General features: G+C 46.1%; 1 protein-coding gene across 5 annotated transcripts in view; it reads right to left on the bottom strand.

Moving 5' to 3' along the window:
- The window catches only part of LOC117815861 (nucleosome-remodeling factor subunit BPTF-like), a 46,430-nt gene that overhangs the window by 6,254 nt on the left and 13,176 nt on the right, over positions 1-27,000 (bottom strand). For 3 of the 5 annotated variants that reach the window (XM_034687834.1, XM_034687835.1, XM_034687837.1), the window contains 27 exons: positions 25,922-26,091; positions 25,582-25,761; positions 25,298-25,479; positions 23,365-23,496; positions 22,565-22,694; positions 22,274-22,409; positions 21,494-21,805; positions 19,167-21,153; positions 15,934-16,058; positions 15,428-15,556; positions 15,099-15,249; positions 14,574-14,613; positions 14,011-14,236; positions 13,164-13,313; positions 8,347-8,477; positions 8,097-8,211; positions 7,787-8,001; positions 7,367-7,607; positions 7,021-7,277; positions 6,578-6,691; positions 6,123-6,284; positions 5,949-6,031; positions 2,895-3,120; positions 2,486-2,814; positions 2,160-2,333; positions 1,878-2,070; positions 1,257-1,341 (listed from right to left, as the gene is read on the bottom strand). In XM_034687834.1, coding sequence (XP_034543725.1) covers positions 1,257-1,341; positions 1,878-2,070; positions 2,160-2,333; positions 2,486-2,814; positions 2,895-3,120; positions 5,949-6,031; positions 6,123-6,284; positions 6,578-6,691; positions 7,021-7,277; positions 7,367-7,607; positions 7,787-8,001; positions 8,097-8,211; positions 8,347-8,477; positions 13,164-13,313; positions 14,011-14,236; positions 14,574-14,613; positions 15,099-15,249; positions 15,428-15,556; positions 15,934-16,058; positions 19,167-21,153; positions 21,494-21,805; positions 22,274-22,409; positions 22,565-22,694; positions 23,365-23,496; positions 25,298-25,479; positions 25,582-25,761; positions 25,922-26,091 — 6,375 coding nt within the window. The remainder of the gene's footprint in view (positions 1-1,256; positions 1,342-1,877; positions 2,071-2,159; positions 2,334-2,485; positions 2,815-2,894; positions 3,121-5,948; positions 6,032-6,122; positions 6,285-6,577; positions 6,692-7,020; positions 7,278-7,366; positions 7,608-7,786; positions 8,002-8,096; positions 8,212-8,346; positions 8,478-13,163; positions 13,314-14,010; positions 14,237-14,573; positions 14,614-15,098; positions 15,250-15,427; positions 15,557-15,933; positions 16,059-19,166; positions 21,154-21,493; positions 21,806-22,273; positions 22,410-22,564; positions 22,695-23,364; positions 23,497-25,297; positions 25,480-25,581; positions 25,762-25,921; positions 26,092-27,000) is intronic. The other 2 variants (XM_034687838.1, XM_034687836.1) reach the window with 1 other exon arrangement.

Raw genomic sequence — 27,000 nt, 5'->3', positions numbered from 1 at the left:
GATTCTCTTGATTTCTCTTTCTTTCATTAGTTTTTATTTGTTCTATCTTTTTTGTATGTGTGTGTACTTTTCAAAAGAAGAAGCTGTGATTCTCTTGATTTAGCAGCTTGTAACAGAAGTCTTCTCTCAGCCCACCGTGAATGCGTCTCTCCCGGTGTTCCAGTTTTAAAAGTAACCCTGTAAACTGGAGACCTTCAGCTGAACGTGTCAGTGTTTGTGGAGTTTACACAGCTGTTGAAACACAGAGGGAGTTCCTGGGAATGCAAACTAGTTTAGTTTTTATTAAGATTTCAAAATATCCTCATCAGATATTTAATGATCGTCTAAAGACGTTTATGAGGGATGCATCCGGCTGAGAGTCTCCAGTTAACAGGGTCGCTGTTTAAACCAAAACACCGGCCGATCTCTGCCACGGCTTTTTGAGTTCAAAAGGATTTTAAAGCCGTGTTGAAACGTCTTTGCTACTCGCGCTTATCTCCTCTCACGTGTTGATTCAGTGAATCCAACTGTGATGAAATATAGCACCATCTAAAACAGCACCAGCTGAGTCTCTTCATGCTAACAGGCTAACTGTTGTGTTGCTCATAATGATACCTTCCTTTCCATCTGCTTCTATGGTGTCATCTGTGATGAATGGCCTTCCTCTTTGTTTTACTGCCCTCTACTGGTCTGGTGGTGTAGTGCATTTACTTTTTTTTCCTCCATACATCACTGGCCTGATTTACACAATCTACCCGGGACTTCAGCTTGTGGTCGAAACACAGACAACAATGGGGGCACAGGAACCTTTTAGTTCAGGGGACAGTAGCTCTGGGGGCTAAAAGACCCCGGAACTCTTGGTTGAAATGTTGTGGAGTTGTTTGAAACACAGGAGGAGTCCTCGGGAATGAGTCCTAGTTTAGTTTTTATTCAAATGTTCAAATATCCTCATCAGATATTTAATGATCATCTAAAGACGTTTGTGAGGGATGCATCCGGCTGAGGGTCTCCAGTTAACAGGGTCGCTCTTTAAACTGGAACACCGGTCCATCTCCGACGTGGCTTTAAAATCTGTCTTCCTGTTTTAAGTTGAATGTTTCAGATGTTTTGAATCCTCTTTGTCTCGAGAGCTCTTCTCCCTCTAGATGTTTGATTTGTTTTAAAATAAAGCACGACCAAAAACGGCACAAGAGGAATCTCCTTCATGCTAACAGGCTAACTGTAGCATCAAAGTGTATTCACTCTTGTGTTTGCTTTCACACACTCCCTCCACTCACCCATTGGTTCCTTGATAACCCTGTAGTAGTCCGGGGCGTCGTTGGTGTCCACCGGCTCTAGGAACGGCCACGCCATCTTATGAGCCTGCAGAGGAGCGAGGGGAGAGATGGAGAGACGGAGATAAAGAAAGAGAAGACACGTGAGAAAGCTGAAACCAACAAAGGAAAACAAACAGCAGCCTGAGAGTGACACTGAAAGCAGGTGGGTCAACACAGATGTTCCCTCCTGCTCTTCTCTCTCTCTTTGCTCACACACGGGCGGCCGAGGAGAGGAGGAGGAAATAATAGAGTGAGAGGAGGAGAGGTACGAGGAGGGAGAGAGGGAAGAGGGGGAAAAATGCTGAGGCCAGGCAGCTGTCCAAGTAGCGCTCTGGGGAGCCGAACCCATCAGATAAGACGGACACAGAGGACTTTTGTTTGCTGCTCTTACGCTGCAGCGGGGCGGCGAGGAGCGGTGAGTGTTCAGGGTATCGCATGCAATGAAACCACCACAGAGCTGCTGCTGCTGCTCGGGCTACTGCAGAGTCTTCAGAACACCTCTGTTTTACAGCTTCAAGGCACAGTTTGTGAGTTTCTCTCCTCTGAACGTGTTTGTGCAGCGACAGTGAAGCTCCCGCTCACCTGTAAGGAGCGCAGAGTTCTCCTCAGGCCCTCGTAGTCCTTGTCTGTGAGCGGCGTGAACACCGTCATGGCGTCCTCCGTCGACTGACACTGCGGACACACGTACTCGTCGATGTGGTTGGCCTCGCTCTGCAGGATTCCCACGCAGCGACCGTGGTACCAGTTCTGACAGCGATCGCAGCCGATGTAGAACCTGTGAGGGCAGAAGGACGCACGTTAACACCTTCATACACACACACATAAACACACGCACACACACAAACTCCTGCAGCAGCTCCTTACTGGGACTCGTCGTACGGCGTCTGACAGATACAGAACAGCTCCTCCGTGCTGGTCTCCTGGCCTCGTTTGCACTCCACACAGATGTAGTCGTCCATCTTTTTGGCCTCCTTCTCCGTGATGCCCACACATTCGCCGTGATACCAGTTTGTACACAAGTCGCACCCGATGTAGAACCTTTGGAGAGGAACACAAAGAAGGGTTAAGAGACTTTATAAATCTAAGTCTAAATATCTCTAAATGCATCCCATCTCTTGTCCTAGCTGTTCATTGAAGAGCTCAGGAGATGACATGCACGTTAAACGTCTCCCTGCAGAGCGTCATCGTACTTGGTCTCGTCGTATGGCGTCTTGCACACGCAGTACAGCTTGGTGTCCTTCTTGCTCTCCTTGCTGCTCGTCGTCACGATCATCTTCTTCTTCTTGGACTTGGGCGACGTCACGGGCTCCCTCTCCTCCTCCCGTTTCCTCTTGTGCGAGGAGGCGATGCTCGCGGTGAATTGGTGCTGAGACGAGAGGCCGTGCGTGTGCGTGTGTTGCTGCTGGTTGTGGGCAGCTGCGGCGGCGGCGGCGGCTGCAGCCTGGGCAGCTTGATGGGCTACAGCCTGAGCTCTCTCCTTCTCCCTCCGCATACGCAGCAGGTCTCTCTTCAGCTCCTCCTGGGAACACAGACGGGTCAAAGGGTTACGCTTCATCTAGAAAATATCATATCTCCGCTGTTCTCTCCCTCTCTTCTTACCTGCGCCTCCAGCTGGAGCTCCTTGTCCAGAAGAGCACGCTTCTTCAAGATCTCCATCTTTAAGCTCTCTTTATGTCGGTACAGGAGCGAGGAGAGCTTGCTAGCATTAGCCAACCTCCTCTTGGCCTCCACCACCTCTTCTTTTTTCCTCTTCTTGGCCGCCTGCCGGTCATCTTTGTCTATCCGGTCCAGGATGAACTTCATCACCTGGTTGCATACGATCATCCTGAAGAGACACAGAGAGAAAGAAAGGGTTGATTTAAATTTACAGAGGGTAGTTGATTCACATTTTACAGAACAGCAAACTCTGGAAGCTGAGGATGGAAAAGTAAATCTGAGAAAACAAGAAGCAGCTCTAATGAGGAGCCGTGAGAGAACGAGCCGCGGCGTTTTTGTGTTTTTTAAGGGTTCAGGTTTTCACGACTCTCCCGCTCGGAGAGACGGATGAAGAAGCGGGGAGGGAAAGGATTATCACAGATCTGAATCATGAATTCAGAAAGTCACAGAGGAAGAGAGTAATCCCTCTGACACACCAACAGACGGGAGTGGAGGATTAATACAAACAATGCCTCAATGTTTCAGAGAGCACAAGCAGCACACGACTGTGTTTTCCACATGTGAGAGACGTCAGTGCGTGTCAGGGAACAATAAAGCTCTTCTCTCAGATTCGGGTCCTCGAGGCGTTCTGGTGGCTCAGTTGTGTAAGCTTATTAACAACAAAGTCTTGGACTCGTATCTCGTCAGTATCCGCCTCCTGATCTCTGCTTCCTCTGCTGTGAACCCTCCGCTGAAGAACTGAAGGCCCCGACAACTTCTACGACACAAAGACGAAACCTTTCGAATGAAAGAAGACCACTTTTCTCTCACCACGTGTCTCACAGATGTCAGAGTTTGTTTGTTTGTGCGCTCCAGCAGCGGGGACGTGAAGTGAGCGGGGAGAGATGCACAGATAGAGGACGACTGGGAAGCAGCACTGCTCTTGGAAACACATGAGAGGGATGTGAAGAGGTAATGAGTGCTAAATTAAACAAATCTAAACGCACATTGGTACTAGACCCAAACTGTGCAATGATAACACTTCCTTCAGCTCAGATTCCCAGAAAACATCATGAACGATGTTCTGAGACGGCGAGGAAGGTGGTCCTGCTGGAGCTGGAGGATGGTGAGGTCAGCCTATGATGGCGTGCACGCTGCAGGAGTGCCAAGGACGGGATGGTGTGCACGGTGCATGCACATGGAAGTAGGAGGGAGGAGCTCTGCAGGAAAGTTTGTGCAAAGTCTGAAGTCTCCTCTGCACGTAAGAGAGACATCTGCAGAGAGAGGTCACCAAGGACAAGCAGAGGTCTAATGCTGCTTGCATGGTCAGGTCGCCTGGTGGAGGAGGTACAAATCTGACCCCAGGTATTGCTGGTGTGTTCAAGTGCATCTCAACCCCCCCGGCTGTTCGTCTGTTACAGCTCGAACAGGTCAGTATGTTCACTTGTGTCTGCTAACATTCACGACCACAGGAGAAAACTGCGGGTTCACGCTCAGCACCACGCTGCTCCACAGGTGTGAGTTTGTAGGAATGGCACACACCGGCACATCAGGAGGTCGAAGAGAGGCCGAGGGGTTCCTGCAGAAGCAGCGTGAACAGAGCAACAGGACGAGCAGACACACGCGAGCTGATGTCACAGGCTGAGGTTACAGCGCCGTGTGTTTTGAAGGAAAAGACGGAGAAAAGGATGATATGCAGAAATGGAAAAAGGATGAAAAATAAACGGAGAGACAGACAGCAGACAGAGGAGCAGTGATGTCACGGCAGTCTGGGTTGGGTATTTCAGGTTTGTGTGAATGGGCACAGTGTTGACACACCGTCTGTGGACATAAACACATGGTTGTCAGGGTCATCTGTGGGTCAGAGAATAAAACAGGAGGACCATCTTCCTGATTTCTTCATTGCTCTGATTTGTACTTTTTGTTTTTATAGCTGTTTTCACTGGTAGATTTAAAGATTAGAAATGTTTCATCTCCAAATAAAGAAGCACCAAAAACACGATCGTGGCGTCGGTCACTGATGTGTTACTGAGTTAAAACAAACCTTCTGTGTCCGACCATCCCCCTAAACTCAAACTGAAGACATGAGTAAGAGCTCTCATCTTTATAAATCACTGAAGGCTTTAAAGAGTCTTGTGTGAATTTATTGAACAACTCCCCTCGTTTATAACCCATGTGTCCCAGTTTTTGTTTGCAGGGTCACAGTGAGAACATGCAGCTGTGGGCGGCTACACACCCAAACGTTCCCACGCTATGTTGCACCTCGTAACATGTTTGCAGAGAGGAGCATGATGTGCAGAGCTCGGGAGTAACATCCTAACATGGGACTTCCACCAGATCTGTGTCCGGTCCGTCTCCAATCCACATCTGATCTGGAGGGCTCTGACCTGCCGGATCAGAGACGCAGCCGGAACACAACGGAGCGGATCCAGTGGAAGTTAACACATTGACTAGAATAGAAACCTATCAGATCTGGAGCTGTGAAGGATCGGAGACGGACCGGACACAGATCTGGTGGAATTTGGCCGTAAGGCTGGAGATAGACTTGTAATCACGTAGGCTGCACGTAAGATGGTTATAAATATATTTGCGGTTGCACTACGTGTCTTCTTGGAGGACACCTCTAGAAGGTGCACCAGAGAACTCAGACTGAATGCAACTGCAGGATTAGTAGGATGTAAACAAGAGACACAGCTTAAGTTAAGGAGGTTACTTCAGTCGGTTGAGCCAGCTCATGTTTCAGTTTTGTCCTGCAGGTTTCCTCTGTTGGAAGTTATTTTGACCGCCATGTTTGTCACTGTGCAGCATCAATGATGCATCATACAGATGTGGAAAACTGCAGCGCCATCAGCTCATTTTTAAAGCTTTCTGTCATGTTTCCCTGCTGCTGTGTTGACGCTCACACCCTCTCTGTCTCTACCGTTCATGCATTCATGTAGCTAACAGTGAGTATATCTCCGGCCTGACGTGGAGGCGTATGAAGGCAGTATTTCAAAGAGTGTGTGTACTCTCACAGACCTCTGATTCTCCTCTCTCTCTGCAGGCGTCATCGTCTTCTTCTGCTTCAGGTGCTCGATCACAGCGTTTTGTTTCATCACCACCTGAAACACAGAGAGGAGGATTTCAGAGTCAGCACACGTTGGCAGAAACACGGTGATGAGGCCTTAAATGAAGCTCGGCACACACACACACCTGCTTCTGAATGATGTCACTCTGGCTGGCTGCGTTGAGGGCCTGCTCCCTCTTGGCCTCCGCAGCTTGTCTCTTCTTCTGCTGTTGCTGCTCTCTGAGCTGTTGGATCCTCTGGAGCTGCTCCTGGACCGACGCCGCCTGGATGGTCACTACATTCCCAATCTGTGGGGACAGCAAAGTTCAGATTACATAAGGCCTTTCTGATCTGGAGCAGCAGTTTAAGCAGGTTGTTATAGCAGAGTTCAGCTTTCTGTACGTCAAATAATAAAGGAAAGCTGCCAGGTGAAGAGGAGACTGTGAAGCTTCCTCTAAGACGTCAGAAGAGCTCAAATGAATTCATGTTGCGTGATTTATTCATGGCGATCATTTTAACTCTCTCTAGTTCCACTGGAGATAAAATATCCCCCTTTAGAGTTTACACGAGTCCATAAAACAGTCAGGTTGAGCTGCAGTACCTGTCCTCCCTGAGCTGATGTGGTCCCGGTCTGTTGTATCTGGATAGGAAGCTGCAGTTTGATGTGCTGCGGCAGGGAGCCTCCAGCCTGCTGGGCCTGCAGCTGAGCCAACACCTACAGACACAACAGAGAAGATACACATTTAACCTCTGAGGCTCTTTATACAACGTCTACTTAATGAAACAGATCACACCGTCTGCAGCACTTCAGGTACGAGGACTTTCATCAAGTAGCAACTTAAAAACATCTGGACTTATAGAAGGAGTAGTTCACAGCAGGCTCGAGCTGATAAACCAAATGGGTGCCGTGTTGGTTCACGAGTTCAACCAGCTCCGAACCAGCGCGAGCACCAGCCCAGAAATACAACCCGGTTCGCTTTGGTCGAAAAGAGGTAACAGTCTCATTTTGGTGTTCACATCCCTCTTTGCTCATCTTACTTGTACCTGTTGTTGAAGTCCGGACATGCTGATGAGCTGGGGCGACTGCTGCAGCTGCAGCTGGGCGGATCCTCCCTGTGTTTTAATCTGCAGCGAGGTGGGAGACTGGATGGGCATGTGAGCCTGGGTCTGGTTGGGTAACTGGCCCTGTGGGGTGGCTGAGGAAGGGGTGCTGGTGGTGGCCAAGGGGGTCGTCCCTGCCTGGATGGGTGCTGCAGCCTGCTGGACTGGGGTTTTGGTGGAGGTGGAGTTGGGCTGGGTGGCTGGAGAAACAAAGGGGTGAGGTTATTACAATTTGATGGATAACAATCAGTGCTCACACGTCTCCTTTCTCTCGTCTTCATTTCCTCACCTGTGCTGGAAGTGGGCGTGGCAGCTGAGGCCAATGGCGTGAAGAGGAATCGCTGCACCTGACCGTTGGGCAGAGACGCCTGCATGAGCTGCTGACCAGGTCCTGGGATGACGGTGACGCCTTGAGGTATGACCTGCAGCTGGCCGGTGGTCTGGCCCTGACCCTGAACCATTACCGTCAGAGCCTGCTGGGTACCGCCCACACCAGCCTGCCGCTCCACGCCAGACCCCGCCTGCTGCTTCTACGGGAGGAGGAGACGAGAGGGAAGACTTGTTAGTGACTAAAACACAATCAACCTAATAAATATAAGAGGCAGAGTGATGTGGACAGATTTGATTAGTCCATTAATAATAAATAAAGCTCTTTATAAGTCACACAATCCGTCTCCTTCACACCGTTTTAAGTCACGTGCTCTCTCACCTGTGTGAGCTGGGTGAGCTGTGCCATCGTGAGCTTCACCTGGCCCTGCCCCTGAGTTCTCGGGGTGCCCGGCTGCGTTTGGCCCACCTGCCCTGCTGTGCCGGGGCTGGCCGACCCCTGACCGGTGACTGTAGCGACGGGACTGGCACCAGATATCGCTGTGGAGACCGCCTGACCCCGAATGATCTGTGTCACTACTTGTTGTCCACCCTGACCTGGAACAGAAAGGTGTGACGCAGAATATTTAAAACACAGAACATCCAAAACCTGGATTTACAAAGAGGTCAAACACTCATGAATCTGATCTTACCTTGCTGGACCATGAGAGGAGTTCGGATTATCGTCTTTCCCATCTGTCCTGTTTGCTGGATCGGTGTTCGGATCACCGTCATCCCTGGACGGATCTGAGAACCTGCTGCCAGAACCTGGAGAGATATTTCATTTTCTTAAAGCTGTCTTATTTTCTTTCAGGATTAGAGAGTTATGAACGTAAGAGTGTAAGTGGGGCTGATTTGAAGGGAAATGCACAAGCGTGAATATCAGGGGGGACTCTGCTGTACCTGCTGCTGGGATCCTGGAGTGTTTGGCCTGATGTTGAGTGTGGTGGTGCGGGGCTGGAATGTGGTGTAGGTCTGAGCACCGCCGGCTGTGCTTGATGGGATGATACCCAACACTTTCTGCTGCACCACACCTGTGGAGAAGAGAGAGAGACAGGGATACAAGAGTCAAGGAATGAAGCGATAGGATAAGAGAGAGGGGCAGGAAAAGAGGAGAGACAGAGAGTGAAGGTTTCTAGGTTTCTCTTTCTTCAAGTATCCATTTAATCCTTCCACAAACGGAGATCTTAAAGTGCTCAAACATCCTTCTTTTAATCTCTGACGTGAAGCGGTGTTCGTGTTTGCATGCTCCAAGTGAGCGCTCACACAGAAGTCCTTCACTGACACAATTAACACATTATTTGCGGCCCTCCTTCCTCTGGAGATGGCCAGCGTTTGATCACAGCGACGGTAAATATTAGTCGTGCAGGTAAACAACATCTTCAAAGCCTGACTGAAAGCTTAGTTGGGTTTCCTTCAACATACCTGACCCCCTCATAAATAATGCATGAATCAGACCCTACTTTTGAACCCTCCTCTGACAAAGGCAGCGTTTCATATTTGTTCACCCGGCTCTGTGCCTTAATGAGCTCATGTGAAGCCGGTGGCAGAAATGGAAACCATGACTGTCGCGCTTTTTTCCTCTGCTGCTGCCGCTCGCCTTCTCGCTGTGGGTTTTTGCAAACCGCGACCGCGCAGGTAAACCTATACATCAAGGGTTTCCCTCTTCAAACAGGGACGTTGTAAGACCAGGGGAGTAGCTGCTCTGGTCACACACATCAAACATGCTTTTCTATGGGCAGGCTGTTCAGAGTCGGGACTCCGGCGAGCGGAGAGGTGCACTTTCATTGAAAAAGACGAGAGGGAAAAAAAGAAACATGGAATCTTGTTATAGAGGGCTACCTGTCTGGGAAGCAGACCTCAGGGTAAACTTGTTTTCCTGCCTAACTTCCTTAAGACCTTCCAAAACAAACAGGGCGTCTAACAGTCATGCTGGATAAATACACATGTCCATTAAACGGTCACACTCCACCTGAACTTAGTTTCTCCTTCATGGAGACTTCAAAGGTAAGAAAAATCACGTTCTCTGCAGCCCGGTGGATTTAACTCTCCCTCACTAGCGATTGAAATGTTCTTTAAAAACTGCTTTTAACTAAACATGAGCTGATGTTTGAATGGCATCATGTTTAAAATGAAATGCATTAACTTCTTCTCTGTTTTTCACGTTGATGCAGCTTGGACAGCTCTGCAAAATCAGGTTTTCTTTCCCGACGACAGTTCTCTTAAAAAATAAGAATGCAGCATGTATCAGATGTCAGACCACCTCTATTGTGTGCTGAGCAATAACCATCATCCCATCATGCTCCAGGACCGCAGACAGGCCAAGTTGAGTCCAGCATGACCCATCGAATCGTCCGCAGCGTCAACATCCACATCTTGAAAAGTTCATAAGAACCTAAAATAAGATCCTGAATCCTCAGTCTGGATTTAGAACCTCAGACTACACAAGCCAGCCGTCCATAAAATCATCCTACCAAAATAACAGCTTTGGACTGGATTACCAGGACAACAGGACACCAGCAGACACCGTGTTCTTTAGGGAACCGAGCCACTGACTCAGGAGGTTACCACATCGAGCAGAGGAGCAAAACAACAGAGAGCGGCTGGATGTTTCTGTCGTGGTAGTAGCTCATATTAAAAAAGGTGGAATCATCCTTTACCAAGTTGTAAAAACAAACACGAATCTGAAACGTTAGTGGTCAATTCTTAACGTGGGAAAACGTTCTAAACTGGGAGGTAAGCGTATGTTTGCGTAAAGCAAGGCTGAGTCTTCAGGCTGCTCAATAAGTCACACGAGAATTAAGCAAGATCAACATCTCACATCGTGACATCACAAGTTAGTGAATCTCCTTAAATGTCAAATGTGAACTGGTTGGAAATTGTTGAAAAACTACACAATGTGGAGAACTTTACACCCAATTTAAGACTTCAACAATCTGCCTGCCAAGAACAATGGAGAACATGGACAGACTTTATAACCCATCAAAAAGTCTGAAGAGAATGGACTATCTTAAAGGAGGCTAAACTGACCTTTGTTAACTGACACCAAAGTTTAATGTGTTTATTTTGATGTAACCTCATCAAGAAAAGCAATCTAGAATGGTTCTAGAATGCTTGGTTCCAGACTGCTTGGTTCCAGAATGCTTGATTTCAGAATGATTGGTTCTAGAATGCTGGGTTCCAGAATGCTTGGTTCCAGAATGCTTGGTTCCAGAATGCTGGGTTACTGAATGCTTGGTTCCAGAATGCTTGGTTCTACAATGCTGGGTTCCAGAATGCTTGGTTCTACAATGCTGGGTTCCCGAATGCTTGGTTCTACAATGCTGGGTTCCCGAATGCTTGGTTCTACAATGCTTGGTTCCAGAATGCTTGGTTCTACAATGCTTGGTTCCAGAATGCTTGGTTCTACAATGCTTGGTTCTACAATGCTTGGTTCCAGAATGCTTGGTTCTACAATGCTTGGTTCCAGAATGCTTGGTTCCAGAATGCTTGGTTTTAGAATGCTTGGTTCCTGGATGCTTGGTTTGTAGAATGCTTGGTTCTAGAATGCTGGGTTCCAGAATGCTTGGTTCTAGAATGCTGGGTTCCAGAATGCTTGATTTCAGAATGATTGGTTCTAGAATGCTGGGTTCCAGAATGCTTGGTTCCAGAATGCTTGGTTCCAGAATGCTGGGTTACTGAATGCTTGGTTCCAGAATGCTTGGTTCTACAATGCTGGGTTCCAGAATGCTTGGTTCTACAATGCTGGGTTCCCGAATGCTTGGTTCTACAATGCTGGGTTCCCGAATGCTTGGTTCTACAATGCTTGGTTCCAGAATGCTTGGTTCTACAATGCTTGGTTCCAGAATGCTTGGTTCTACAATGCTTGGTTCTACAATGCTTGGTTCCAGAATGCTTGGTTCTACAATGCTTGGTTCCAGAATGCTTGGTTCCAGAATGCTTGGTTTTAGAATGCTTGGTTCCTGGATGCTTGGTTTGTAGAATGCTTGGTTTTAGAATGCTGGGTTCCAGAATGCTTGGTTCTAGAATGCTGGGTTCCAGAATGCTTGGTTCTAGAATGCTGGGTTCCAGAATGCTTGGTTATAGAATGCTGGGTTCCAGAATGCTTGGTTCCTGGATGCTTGGTTCCAGAATGCTTGGTTCTAGTATGCTTGGTTCTAAGATGCTTGGTTCTAGAATGCTGGGTTCCAGAATGATTGGTTCTAGAATGCTTGGTTCCAGAATGATTGGTTCCTGAATGCTGGGTTCTAGAATGCTTGGTTCTAGAATGCTTGGTTCCAGAATGCTTGATTTCAGAATGCTTGGTTCTACAATGCTTGGTTCCAGAATGCTGGGTTCCAGAATGCTTGGTTCTACAATGCTTGGTTCCAGAATGCTTGGTTCTACAATGCTGGGTTCCAGAATGCTTGGTTCTTAAATGCTTGGTTCCAGAATGCTTGGTTCTACAATGCTTGGTTCCAGAATGCTTGGTTCTTAAATGCTTGGTTCCAGAATGCTTGGTTCTACAATGCTTGGTTCCAGAATGCTTGGTTCTACAATGCTGGGTTCCAGAATGCTGGGTTCCAGAATGCTTGGTTCTACAATGCTTGGTTCCAGAATGCTTGGTTCTACAATGCTTGGTTCCAGAATGCTTGGTTCCAGAATGCTTGGTTCTAGAATGCTTGGTTCCTGGATGCTTGGTTTGTAGAATGCTTGGTTCCAGAATGCTTGGTTCCAGAATGCTTGGTTCTACAATGCTTGGTTCCAGAATGCTTGGTTCCAGAATGCTTGGTTCCTGGATGCTTGGTTTGTAAAATGCTTGGTTCTAGAATGATTGGTTCTGGAATGCCTTAAAGAGACAGTAGCTGAAATGATGGTTTTAAAGAAAGCAGCCTGAGATGAGTTAGGAGTGTTTGAACTGTAAATCACGTAATGCTAGTACAGATCGATCAGAGGGGCGATTAAAGGCTGACAATCCAACCTTTAATCCAAATCATGAGGGAAATATTTGTCTCTTAAGATGCTTTATTATATTTACCACCTTCAAACTATCTGCTTCCTTTACACAAAGAAATAAGAGAGGACTTGTAGACTAAAGTTACAGGCTTTGATACCAAAACAAGGAGCTAAAAGACGCGAAAGCCCTGCAGAGCCCAGAGGAACTGCAGCTTGTGATTTGCATCCCTATAACATTAGATCATTTAAAGTGTTTGAAGCGCATGAAATCTGAAGGATGTAAAGTAGATATTGCTGCGTTAGAATCAGGATGAAACGTCAAGTGACAGCTCTGTGACTGAAGAGTCCAGTTGCCCGTGTGTTCAGCAGAATCCAGTTTCTAAACACTTGAGAACTAGATTTCATTAAAGTTTTGAGCATTCAGAAACTCTCATTCACGCGTGTTCTTGGCTCAGCGACAGAGACAGGGGAACGTCTAATTCGTGTCGGATTTGTTGACCTGAAAATATTTGTGCCCGAGGTGTTTGCCACCAACAACATTTAACGATGATTGAAGACAGACGGAGCTCTTCTGAAGCAGCGTGCGCGTGTTTGGCACACCGACCAGCTTACAATGGTGTCCGATTAACGAGCCAGAACTAATTTCTTCCCGTTTGAAACGTCTCAGCCGTGGGTCTGAGGTAAGGAAGGAAAACACAAACAAACATCCCCACACTGTGGTGGAGTATATGTAACTCACACCATGCGTCTGCCTCTAAGGTGAGACTTATTAAAACCTGCCCTACCTCCTTGTGAAGTTGGCACGTTGACCGTGACGATCTTGCTGTTGGCTGGCAGCGGCAGCTTAGTGGTCACCACCTTTCCTCCCACAGAGGTTCCCGTAATCTGGAAGGTGTGCCCGCCTGATGTCGCCACGGTGGTCTCGTTGCCAGCTCCTTAGAAATTGAATAAAGAGGATAAAAGTCTGTGATCGTACTGCAACTACAGATGTTTTTTCATCTCCTGAATGAATGTGAACACTTTATCACCACACACACTGACAGCCTATCAGACCATGATTTTACCATGAAAAAAGATGCTAAAAGAAGCGAGTTTCAGGTTTTATGATGAACATGTGCTGAATGTTAAAGCAATTAATATACAAAGAGATTCCTGATTAAATCTATTCAAATCCCCACTTTTATAAACTTTGATAACAACAGCAGCAATCTGAACATCTCGATGTGCATTAAAGCTCCTGTAGGGAACTTTACGTTTATGTTGGCTTTGGCGCCCCCTGTGGACAAAGTGGTACCTCCTAAAGCATTCCTGTTTTAAGCTGTACATGTGTGAATCGTATTCAGTGACAAAATTATGACTTTTCTAACATCATAAATATTTTCTTTGGAGCAGGTAAGTTCCTAATAGCCTAATTTGCTTTTCAAGGTCATAAGGAGGGATCAATCTGTTTCATAAGGAGTTAAAAACTCCTCACAGGAGCTTTAAATGGAAAAACTACACACTTCAGAAAGTTCCACACGTTTTGAGGGAAACTGCGACACAACTATAAACTTAATTTGAGCCAAACGTAAACGTTCAGTGAGAAAATACATGTACATCCTCTCGTGACCTTGAGACTGGTCACGCTCGTACCTTGTGTGCTCTGACCTTGCTTAACCCATGTGGCGAATGACTGCTGGAAGTTCTTGTTCTGCTGGAATGTAACCGGGGCGCCCATCTTGGACGACAGCACCACCTTGGTGGTCGGGGTGCCCTGGCCCGACAGCGAACCAACAATGACTTTGGGCGTGGTGGCGGGGGTTGCCGGAGTTCCTGTCGGGGTGGCGTTGACCGAGCCTGGTTTCTGCTCCAGACGTTTCTATATATGAAATAATGAAAACAGAGTTAATTAAAACAAAAACAAAATTATAAAAAGGAGTTTCAGACATACAGCAATTACAGCACTTTAGATCAATATCTCATCTAGTTTTTGTTTTGCTAAAACAAGATTATTAACCCAGCTAATCATCACTATCCTCTTTAGAAATGTCTGACGTCTACTTCCAAATATGAGCTTCTCCCTCCCACAGATGGGACTCTTATGCTTCATTTCAAACTTTATTCCATCCATTGTTTTTAAAGCTTACTTGTTTGATTTCTGTTTCAATAAATGAGCCCAAAAGAAGAAATGTAGCGTGAGAGACAACCTTACTCACCTTAGCCTGCTCTGCAGCCTGAGCTTTCTCTTTCTCCACCCTGAAAGAAATTCGACACGGAACAACAATCTGATAAAAGCACAGTTTCTTCTGTGATTTGAAAAGTCTAAAGCTGTTTATCAAAGTAGAGGTCGCAGAAACTTGAAGGGAAGTTGTTGAACGCTAAATGTCAGCTTCACCTTAATTACTGAGAAGCTAGCATTCATCAGGCGCTGATAGACGCAAGATTTCTGTCATTATTACTGAAAAAATATTGTGAGGGTGGAATTCCAAAGACTGTTTATAACAGAAGGAAGTCATAATGAATGAATTGCAAGAGTAAATGTCAAAAATAAGGAACTGTATATACAACGTTTTGTGTTTAATTGTTGCTTTTCAGTAAAACAGTGTGCATGAGAGGATCCCCGCCAATGTATATTCAAATTTTCCTTCTGCATCAGCAAAATCAATATCTTGAGTATCATCAGCCTCAACAGTTTGACGTGTTTTATAGATGTGTTATAAAAACAAGCTGGGCCCTCTGACCTCTCTGAGAAGGCTCTGATCTCCCACAGGTCCAGCTCCTCCTCAGCCACCCAGGTCTCGATCACCACCGGACCCGTCTGCTTGGCGGGCTCAGGCTTCTTTGGGCGCAAGGCACTGGAGCGCAAGCCCTTCCTCTGTGGGGTGTGGGTTTCTGGGAAGGTGGATAGATGATGAAGAGGGTTAGACCGTTTGCATTTTGCCAAACATTTGCACAAAAGTAATCTGTTTTTAACATTGCAATAAAGAAGGAGCAAATAAACTCCTGATCATGGTTTTGTCACTTCCTCTGCACCACTTTACATCCCTCAGACATAAAAAGAGCATCTCACCTTTCGGTGTCTCAGGCACGCCGAGCGGGCAGATGATCTTGCGGATGCAGTACTCCGAGCGGATGCCATACGGTCCCACGTCGCGGCGCTTGATGATCTCCGTGGTGGTGATCTCAGTGTCTGACGTCTCTGTAGCAATGAGTGGGGATAGGGCTGGGTTTGCACGGTGATGAGGAGGAGAGCCCGAGAAGATGGAGGAAATGCACTCCGACATACAAACACTGAGGATGAGGCTGGCTGTTTACTCAGCGGCCATGTTTGTCTCTCTTGGCTAACGTGGGGATGATAATCTAACCAGAACTTTACCAGAGAGCATCAATCCTGCAGCCTCTTAAGCACCAGGATTCTTACGCACAATAAAGCATGAATCCTGGGACATTTTAACATTAACACATTAATCCTTTAAAACTAAACCCATATCTGCATTCATCCCCTCACGTGCAGTAAAATAAGTGCCTCTGTATCTGGAGATGTGGAGTAGATGTGTATGTGTATGTGAGGTCTACCTGTACGCGTGGTCCCGACAGCAGCAGATGGTTTGACGGCCATATCGTCCCATCTCAGACACGCCCACAGGAGTCTCAGCATCAGGCTCACACCGGCCAGAGACTTCACCGTCTGCAGGCGATACCTACAACACCACAAAGAGGTCAGAGCTGGACTCAGAGGGAAATGTGCATCTTATTATTATGAGCTTAAATAAAAGAAACAGGAAGAGTTTTCTGGAGTCTGCTCTCTCCTCTCATGCCAGATAATCTGAGACATGCTCTGCAGGTGACCAGAGAGAGAGAGGGGTCCTGCATCCTTCTTGTAGATGCAATGATTGAGGTGCAACTTCTTATGTTAGTACATTTTGAAAGTTATGTGCAGCCGGTTGCAGGAGGTCAATCTGCATGATTTAGTTTTGGATCCTTGGGAAACGCTACGTTATAGCGAGCTTCCTCAACGCACGGATCACCTGCCATGATCAAGTAATACTTTTTGAAACATTGCAAACATGAGTCGATATTTGGGCGACTGTTAGAGAGATGGTAGAGGATGGGATGGTTCACACTTTCGGTCATCCAATATCGTTTTTCAGGGGCAATATTGATAACTAGTGCACAAGACTAATGTGCACCATCAGTTCCTGCATGTTCTGCATTACTAAGATTTTGTGCAACAGCAATAAAGGCGAGTGTTATCTCTGATAAGTGCACACGTGTCTGTTCATGTTTGTATTAAGTAGCAGAAGTTGTTGGCAGGACTAACAGACCTGGAGGGAAAGATGTCACATGCAAACCCTAACCTATAATAGTTTTAAAAAGATGATGTTAAATCCTCCCATGTGTCCCCACAGACGGTTACACGTCCCTAGGTTTCAGGGCTGGGTCACTGCTCATCCTGACACTTCTCTGACCACCACATGATTCACGGCTACGCCACAAATCTGAGGTCCGGTCAAAACAAGCAGAGGTCCTGGTGTGACACCGGGCGCGGAGCCACGGCGTCTCTCAGGGGCCAAAGCCACGGACAGCAGAAGAAGATGTAATGAACAAGAAGTAAATGTAATAAGTGAGTTATCTTGTGCAGATCACACACAGAAATTAAGATAATGTACTCTCTTTTTTTAGCAAAAACAACATTTTGGGTGGTATAATTTTGGCCGTGATAGCCCCGCCCCCTTCATGTGACGTAAGTAGTTCTGGCTTGACCCCATGGCCCTGGATCTGACTCAGTGGAAAAGGGGTAAAAAAAAAACCCTGACAGTCAGACAGACAAAGATACAGACTTTAAAGTCTTAATCCAGACTAGACTATCAGAGACCGTATCCTCTGAGGCGTTTGGTTTTTCTAAACTGGCAGCGCCCACGACCTCAATTTCAGAGCGCTTCTAACCAACGTCTACTGTTGCTAGGTTACGACGATCGTTCCACGGCACTTTCGTTAGCTCTATTATAAAATGTTTTCTATGCTTCATTTGCTTTAATTCAACGGCATTTTAACAATAAACTGTAAAAACTTTCCATAGAAATCAAGTCATAGCATTAGCAGCGGCTCTAAATTTTATTTAATTGTACCTTCAAATAACGAGCTGGAAAACTTTCTATTCCGCACAACCTTTTGATTTCTGATTGGTGGGTGATCAGGAAGTGATACTGATGAGCGCCGCAAAAATTGGACTGCTGCGACTTAAATAAGCTAGTTTGAGGGCGTTTTAGTCAAGCGTGCCGGATACGGCCCTGGTGGTGAGGCTTTCAACACTGTGACTGCCCCCTGGTGGCTGGCTGCAGTATAGGTCAAAAAATCCGTCTCCCCCATTCATTTGAATGGGGGAGTAGTCAAACTTTAAAATATAAATACACGTCGTACGAATGTTTCTCACATCCGTATGCTGTGGTGATATGTAGTCAGTATTTGAGTGTTTTGTGTTCAAGGCCTCTTTTTTCTGAAAAGTTTCTTTTTCGTTAGTTATTAGAGTTTAAAAAACGGGGTTTTACTTCCTGGTTTCCTTTGATTCACAGCCGCCGTAGAACGAAACTTCAAAGGGCACACAGCGTCTTGTGACGTCACGCTGTAGGGCGGAGCTTATTACAAAGGCTTCACAGGCTCTGGCTGCACAATGGCGGCGCCCAGGAGAGGGATTTTTTGGCTTCAGAAGTGTACAACGGGAAGAGGCGGAGCAACGCTGTCCATTTTTATTTACAGTCTATGGTTTTAGTTCTGAGGATGCCGGAAACGATGAATTTCATTTGGTTAAAATATTAATGTAATAAAAATAACAAAAAATTACAAGTTAAGTGAAAAATAAATCTAAATATCATAATTAAATTATATAGAGCTCTTATAAATCTCTTCTGAAAACAAACTTTTATCGTAGATCTTTCCTGAGTTTATTTATTTTATTTTAAACATCTTAGGAACTATATTTCAAAAGAATTGTATTCCTTTAGAGTTCTTTGGGGGAATTTTAAGTCTTTTAAAATTTATATTATTTCTTATCTTAACTTGTGTGATTTTATGAACTGCCTAATTTATTTTGCTGCCCATGTAAAGCACTTTGTAACTTGCTTTTTGAAAAGTGCTCTACAAATACAATAATAATAATAATAACAATAATAATAATAATAATAATTATTATTATTATTATTATTATCTTAGAAAATATGCAATGCCAGCGCAAAAAAACGGCACTTTACACTGAGCTATGAACAAATACTAACATATTTATCTCTGTTATACTCCTTCTGGTTCAAATAAGACTAAAAGTGCTCTGAAAGGATGTGTAGTGACCTCACTGGACAGCACTGCTTGTGTCCTTGGAGAGTTTTAAACACAGTTTATGTCTCTTGCTCATGCTACAATTACTACAACCATGTGTTTTGGTTTCATGGGAACCGGCCTGTAAATACACTTCAGATTAACAGTGACAAATACCCGGCAGAGAACACTCAGCATTGGATTAACTTTCATAAAACAGGTGAGCTCAGAGACTACATTATAAGCTTTCTGTGTCACAGTTTGCTTTCTTATGTGGAAGTTTTATGTCTCCAAGTTCCCAAAGAGCCACAGAGATCAGTGTTTGGACCTTGTTCCCAAAGTTAAAGGTCCTGACTTACATTTAACATTTTAACATTTTATATTAGATTTTCTATGAGAAGAATTTTCTGTATTTTGTTTCCTGCACACAGCATTTTGACATTACTGATGAAGACTTTGTTTACTTCTCACCAGGGGCATCATCAGAGAGTCCAGCTTACCTCCAGGTGATGCCGAACGTGGGCCTGGGTGACGGGTACGGCCAGATGTCCAGTGCTGGCTTGGCGTTGTAGCTAAAAATGGGGACCTCTCTGAACCCGCCTCGCCTTCCCAGCACCTTCAGGTCGTCGTGCGGCAGTACGAAGATGCTCTTGCGGTTGCTCTTGGTGACAAACTTGCGGTACGAGGGCAGGGCGGTGTCTGAGCGCGTCTTCTTGGTGCGGGAGAACTTGAGGAGGCGAACGCGTCTCTTCGTTGACGAGTAATCCTCTTTGCTCACGGTGGACACAGACGTCCCGCCTCTGGTGTCGGTTGTTGACTTGCTGAGGGAGGCGGAGAGCTTCTGTTCTTGTGTCATTATCTCGCTCTGGCTGTTGTCCGTCTGACCGTCAGAGGAGCAGATCTTTGTCACGGTGGTTTTAGTCATGGTTGTGAGCGTGGACACTGCGTTGCTCTCCGTCGTCCTCGTCTCTCCGGGTGCGTCCATCCTTCTCTGCGTGGAGACGACCGTCGTGGTGGTCGTGGAGGTCGTCGTTACCTGTGTGATGGTGGTTTTAAGAGGATCCGCGGTCCCACTGTTACTGTTCTCCTCTGTGAAGTCGTCACTCAGGCTGGACTCCTCCGCTGACGGGATCGGGGACGGAGCCATCCTGATGATTTTGACCCCGGAGCTGGGTTTGGTATTTGTTGAGGTGAACGATGATGAGCTGTTGAGCTCTCGAGTGCTCTGCGTGTTCTCTCCAAGTGCGTCTACGTTGTTCTCCAGCCTCATCACCTTCACCGGGGGTTCACAGTCCGGCTCCGGCAGAGTTGTTTTAATCTCTGGGCTCGAATCTTTGGCAGCAACATCCGTACAATCATTCAAACGGGCTACATCCCCGTTCACTAAAGGCTTCTGCTGCGTGCCGTCATTCAGAGAGACCGCCAGTCCCTGCTCCTCTGCGCTCTCCACACTGTTCATCTTGTGTTGTGTACTGTTCGTGAGCACGCCGTTATTCGCGTTTACAGAGTTTCTCAAGATGCTGTCGCTCCCCAAGCTGTCATTACCGTTTACCTGAGGCGTGGGAGTCCTGACCCCTTCCCTTTTACCTGATCCTGCTCCGTCACCCCCCTCCTGCCTGTCCTCTGGTCCTGTTCCATTGTTCTCTGTGACTGAGTGCTCTGAGCTTAACGTTTCGGGGTTCTGCGGAGGAAGTTTAGAAGGAGGCGTGGTTTGACCGCCTGTGGAAGTCCTTGAAGCGTCCGATTTTAACCGTGTGTTTTCAACAAGTGCAGCCTTGGTATCATCTGATGACACCTTGGCCGTTAGAAGCTCTAAAGAGCTCTGAACCCCCCCTGTGTTTGTTTGTGGAACAGCAGAGACTGTGCCCCCCTCTTGCCCTGAACTGTCTGCATTTGTTTTTTTTGGCCCCGTAGTTCTTTCCACCAAGTCTGCCTCCAGACCCTGGGGCATGGACGTGGTTTGTGGTGATGCTGAATGTTCACCTGTACCTGTACTGCTGCTGTCTTTGGGTGTGGAGCCCAGAGCAGGAGAGGGAAGAGGATGAAGAAGAGGAAGAGGAGTGACATTTCCATCAGTAGTCTTAGAGAGTTCAGACTGACTCTCCCTCCCTCCAGTCGTCTCTGCTACTTTCACAGCGTCGCCTAGCGCAAGCTGTCTCTGAGGGAGAGCGTGGGGCCTGAGTGGCGACCGCGGCCGGACCGGAGTGTCCAGAGCTGGGGCTGCAGAGGATGAAGAAGAGGATGAAGCCGGTGCAGGGGTGACGGGGTTGGAGGCAGACACCCGCTGCCTCTGGCTCTCTTCAATGATGTGCTGCTTCACCCGTCGCTCCAGCAGGCAGTCCAGCTTGGAGGACTTGACCTTCTTCTTGTAGGCGATGCGGGTGAGGAAGCCCTTGCTGACGTCCACTACATCGTAGTTAAAGGGTCTCGAAGAGTCATCTGCAGGCTCCTCCTTCACGGACGTCTTGCCCTCCTCAATACTGGACCCTGGACAGAGGAGGAAAAACACTTAAATATTGTACTGATTTAAAAATGAGATGCATCATGTTCCCCCTTTAATATCTTCAAATCAAGCCGACTGATGCTAATGAAAGTTAACGTGTTTTATAAAAGGTTAAACATGCAATTAGGGACATCGTTGGTCTAGTGATTTAGGCACCATTTGCAAAGGCTAAAGTCCTCGTTGCAGTGGTCACTTGTTCGACTCCCAACCTTGACCCTTTGCTGCATGTCTTCCCTCACTCTCTACTCCACACATCTCCTCTCTCTCAAGCTGTCCTATCTCATAACATGCAATCACACACTGCTGTCAGGCACTCAGTCATACTTTGCTCTTCTTCTGATGGTGGGTCTGCAGGGTCTGCAGAGTCCACCTCCATCTTTTCAGGCGTCTCCTCCACTGACGGTTCCTCAGACTTCTCTTTTACATCCTTCTGGTCTTTCTCTTCCTCTGCCTTCCTCTCGCCGGACTCCAACTCTTCCACAGACGTCAGACGATCTGCTGCAGGCTCAGGGAGGCCCGATGTCTCTCGATCTTCTGTCTCACTGCTAATGGCAGCTGTTTCCTGAGCGTCTGGTGCAGCGACGCTGGGCCGTCGGCTCAAGTCGAGCAGGGTGCATTTCTTTCCGAGTTTAGCGTCTTTGGAAACAGAAAAATAAAGGGTTAGAAACCGGGTAAGAAACATGCACAGCGTTAGATTATCAGCTAACCACGCAGCAATCATTTCAAAAGTGAAATGTGCAGACTACATACATTTTTCTTGTTAATCTGGAGCAGAAAAATGCACAAAAAATCTTAGTTTGACTTTTTTATAAACTCCAGATAAAGGAATGAAAATCTTTCAAACGTTGGAGAGAACCAGAGGAGAGTTTCAGCAGCTCTTGGCAGTCCCACCTCATTAGTCACCGTATCCTCGGACACTTCAAAAGGAGAGCTTTGGTTCATCGTATGCCACCCGACACACAATGACATTGCAGACATTACTGAATGCGAGACTAATTCACCGCCACAATCAAGGGGCTCAAATGAGGAAAAAACAAGCGTCGATGCCAAACACCGAATGATTAAAGATCACATTATTAGGCCCCACCGTCACCCTCTCCAGACCTTCTAATTCTTTGCGGTAGTTGGCGTTGGTGTTGCCGGGAAGCCTTGGGACGAATCGCTGCACGTAAGTCTTGCTGATCCAGCTCCAGCCCCCGTAACCTGTGACACGGTACTCCTCTCCTTTCTGCTTCCACACCTTCATGCACCAAAAGAAAGAACGGATCATGTTAGGACAAGACAGGAGGAAAGGGGACAACCCTGCTTGTGTTGGCTTTATAGATGGAAATAAATGTGGAAAGAAAATGAAGAAACATCCATCACTTATCGGATTTTACTACTTCTTTGACGCACCTGATGTTTAATGGGGAAGGTGTATTTGACCCAGGTAGCCTGTTGCATCGTCTCCTCATCCTCCAGCTTCTTCTCCCTCTTCTTCACTTTCTCTTTTTCCTCTCGCTCCATGGACGTCATGCGGTTTAACCTGCAAACGTGTTTTTAAAAACATCAAAACAGTAAAGCCGACATGTGCCAGGTTAAAGGTTTACTTAAGATCCTTTTCTGTGTTTGTAGTTTGCTGCTCAGCAAACATTGCAATACTTGCATGAATATTACAATAACATTCTGATACAGTTTCAATAATCTTGTGGTAAAGCTTCTTCTGCAGAGTAACTATTTGATGTGAGGTGATAGCTGCTTTGAGAACATTTCCACACACTTGGCAGACATGCACGGCTGACGTCTCGTCACACACACTCAGAAACACACGTGTGCTGGTCCTAACCTCCTGAATGTTGGACAGTCTCCCCTTTAAAGGGCTCATGCGGTGCAGAAGCTGTAGTAGCATCAGAGGTGGGTGGTACTGGTAGTGGGCTTGCAGTATAAATATTATGCCTCACAGCTCAGGTGGGCCTTTTGATCTGATTTGGTTAAGATCTCCTCGGCCTGCGAAGTCGACTACACATCCCCTGTGTGCGCGCTCTTGCTGCCTGTTTGAGTTTTGAACCTTTTTGATGTTTCTCTACATTCAAACTGAACACTGGAGGGGTCCTACAACTATTTTATTTGCACGTGTGTGTTTTGAAAATTATATCAGTTTGTGCAGAATTAAAGCATGCAGAGGAAAGCTTGTAAATACTTCACAATGTGTGTACCTTGTGTGGCCCAAGGAGTCCTTCCAGACAGGTAGCATAGCCACAGGTTTGATGGCACACTCCAGGATGGCCAGAGCGAGCGCAAACTCTCTGGCTTTACTGCACATCTGAACCGCTTTGATCCAGTTGGTCCTGCAAGACGAGCACAGCAACACGTTATAGCTTCTACTTTTAGGCAACATTTAGCTTAAGGTCATCAGTCAGGTCAGGGTTTGCTTTTGCAGTACTTTCAGAAAGAAGGTGATCTTTCATAAAGGGGGTTTACTGATTGAAAGGCACCAACCTACACGCTTACAGACTGGACGTTTGTACAGTCATGGCCAAAAGTTTTGAGAATGACGCAAATATTACATTTTCACAAAGTCTGCTGTTTCAGTTTTTATAATGGCAATTTGCATATACTCCAGAATGTTATGAGGAGTGATCAGCTCAACTGCAATTAATTGCAAAGTCCCTCTTTGCCTTGAAAATGAACTTTATCACCAAAAACACATTTCCACTGCATTTCAGCCCTGCCACAAAAGGACCAGCTAACATCATTTCAATGACACACAGGTGTCACACACATTAACACAGGTGTGGGTGTTGATGAGGACAAGGCTGGCGATCAATCTGTCATGATTGAGTGACTGGACACTTTAAAAGGAAGATGGTGCATGACACCATTGTTCCTCATCTGTTAGCCATGGTTACCTGCAAGGAAACACGTGCAGCCATCATTGCATTGCACAAAAAGGGCCTAACAGGGAAGTTTATAGCAGCGAGTAAGATTGCACCTCAGTCAACCGTCTATCGAATTATCAAGAACTTCAAGGAGAGAGGTTCAATTGTTGCCAAACAGGCTCCAGGGCGCCCAAGAAAGTCCAGCAAGCGCCAGGACCGTCTCCTGAAGGTGTTACAGCTGCGGGATCGGGCCACCACCAGTGCAGAGCTTGCTCAGGAATGGCAGCAGGCAGGTGTGAGTGCATCTGCACGCACAGTGAGGCGAAGACTTTTGGAGGAAGGCCTGGTGTCAAGGAGGGCAGCAAAGAAGCCACTTCTCTCCAGTAAAAACATCAGGGACAGACTGATATTCTGCAGAAGGTACAGGGACTGGACTGCTGAGGACTGGGGTAAAGTCATTTTCTCTGATGAATCCCCTTTCCGATTGTTTGGGGCATCTGGAGGAAGGCTTGTTCGGAGAAGACGAGGTGAGCGCTACCATCAGTCCTGTCTCTTGCCAACAGTGAAGCATCCTGAGACCATTCATGTGTGGGGTTGCTTTTCGGTCAAGAGAGTGGGCTCTCTCACAATCTTGCCTAAAAACACAGCCATGAATAAAGAATGGTACCAGAACGTCCTCCCAGAGCAACTTCTCCCAACCATCCAAGGGCAGTTTGGTGATGAAGAATGCCTTTTCCAGCATGATGGAGCACCTTGCCATAAAGCAAAAGTCATAACAAAATGGCTCGGGGAACAAAACATTAAGATTTTGGGCCCTTGGCCAGGAAACTCCCCAGATCTTAATCCCATTGAGAACTTGTGGTCAATCCTCAAGAGGCGGGTGGACAATCAAAAACCCACTAATTCTGACAAACTCCAAGCATTGATTATGCAAGAATGGACTGCCATCAGTCAGGATTTGGTCCAGAAGTTGATTGACAGCATGCCAGGGAGAATTGCAGAGGTCTTGAAAAAGAAGGGTCAACACTGCAAATATTGACTTATTGCATGAATTCTGTGTAATTCTCAATAAAAGCTTTTGATACTTATGAAATGCTTCTAATTGTATTTCATTATACCATAGAAACATCTGACAAAAACACCTAAAAACCCTGAAGCAGCAGACTTTGTGAAAATGTAATATTTGTGTCATTCTCAAAACTTTTGGCCATGACTGTACATCTTTAAAAACACAAACTAAGCTAAACAAGTATCTGGCTCTGTTGCGTACCTGTGCGAGGCCCAGTTGGGGTGCATAAACGGTGCTGGGACATTGTTCTCCAGCTGGATGATGGTGAGTCTCAGCGTGGAGATGGTCAGAACCTTGGAGCCGTAAATAGACCCGTTCCACTTAAACTCCCCGGCTGGGGTCATGCAGAACTTGTGGGAGAGGTGCCGCCTCTTGTCATGGTCCTGAAACAAAGACAAACACATCAGGTTGGTGTTAATAGCCCGGATGATAAACAGTCTCTGGTTCGGTGAGAGGACGTTTGTGTTTTCGGTGCAGCAGCTTGCCTCTCTGTGCTGGTGTTTATTGAGCGCCACAGCGTTGGAGCTGAACTGGTTGTGATAGACGCGATATTTCCCCTCCTGGCCGAGCTTAAAGTACTGGCAGAGAGTCCCCTTCATCACGACGTCTTTGCTGCTACGTGTGCTGACACGGGTGATGTCACCTTGTGCGTTTACGACCAACACCTGTGAAGGAAGAAGAGGAGAGAGTCATGTTGTAACACCATAAACCATGTTGAAGAAAAGAGTTTCATGATCTAGTTCTTTCTCTGTCATTGACTCTCTCTGTGTTTGACATCATGAAGACATTTTCACAGTCTAACATTAAACTCCTCATCATCGTCACCTCTTTGCCATCTCTAAAGCCTCTGTTGGCTTCGTGAACGGCGGCAGCCACCTGTTGGCTCTTCATCTGGCTGAGCTTGCTCTCCGGGTTCCTCAGCCGGGTCACCATGCGAGTGGCGGACGACCTCTTACCGCCACCAGAGTCACCGTTGGGTGAGTCTTTGCTGTCCCCTGGAAACCAAAAGCGGGGATCAGTCGACTCTTAAAGCCATGCAACATCAATCAGACTTTAACTATAAAGCGCTTTTCATACAATGACAACTTTAACAACTTCAAATAGAATAAATTAAGAAAAAGATATAAACAAGACCCCCCCCTCATCCTAATCCCAGCCCCAGCCCGACCCCAAACCCACCCCACAATCCTTAGGTTAAGAACACAATATGCAACAATAATAATAAAAACAATACAAAATAAAATAGATAAATAAAAGTTAAAAAAGAAGTTGCTGAACAAAATGAAGAAACACTCTCATGATATCTTAATGAGGAAACACTGGAGGTAAAATAAGATGTTAAACTCAACACAGGAAATGAAACTCTCCAAAATAAAATACATTTCTAAAATATTAAACCAGTAAATAAAAAGAAAGATTCTATACTTGAAAGAAAGAAAGAAAGAAAGAAAGAAAGAAAGAAAGAAAGAAAGAAAGAAAGAAAGAAAGAAAGAAACAAAGAAATAAATAAAGAAAGAAAGAAAGAAACAAAGAAAGAAAGAAAAAAAACAACTAAATGATAAAATAATAAAACAGTAAAATACAGTGGTGGAAAAAAGTTTTCAAACACCCCAAATATTGCATTGAAAATCACCCTCAAGTGCAATTTCTTTTAGTCCAGTCACACCCAGGTTTATTTATCTTTTGTTCAGTTTTGAACACATTCTCTGTTATTTGTTGACTTTGATACCAACAATGTTGAGAACTGACATATTGAAACTGTCAAGAATTTAGCTTTGTTAATTTATCTTATTAAAAATAAATAAACAAAAATATTATTTGTATTTGTTTGTCTGTCTAATGCTTGAAAGACAAAAAAGATTTTCCCACAAATATTTCATGACAATATTTGAGATTGTGTAAAA

The sequence above is a fragment of the Notolabrus celidotus genome, chromosome 7 (genome assembly GCF_009762535.1).
Source record: "Notolabrus celidotus isolate fNotCel1 chromosome 7, fNotCel1.pri, whole genome shotgun sequence".
Lineage (NCBI taxonomy): Eukaryota > Metazoa > Chordata > Actinopteri > Labriformes > Labridae > Notolabrus > Notolabrus celidotus.
This window is presented reverse-complemented; position numbering and strand designations above follow the sequence as displayed.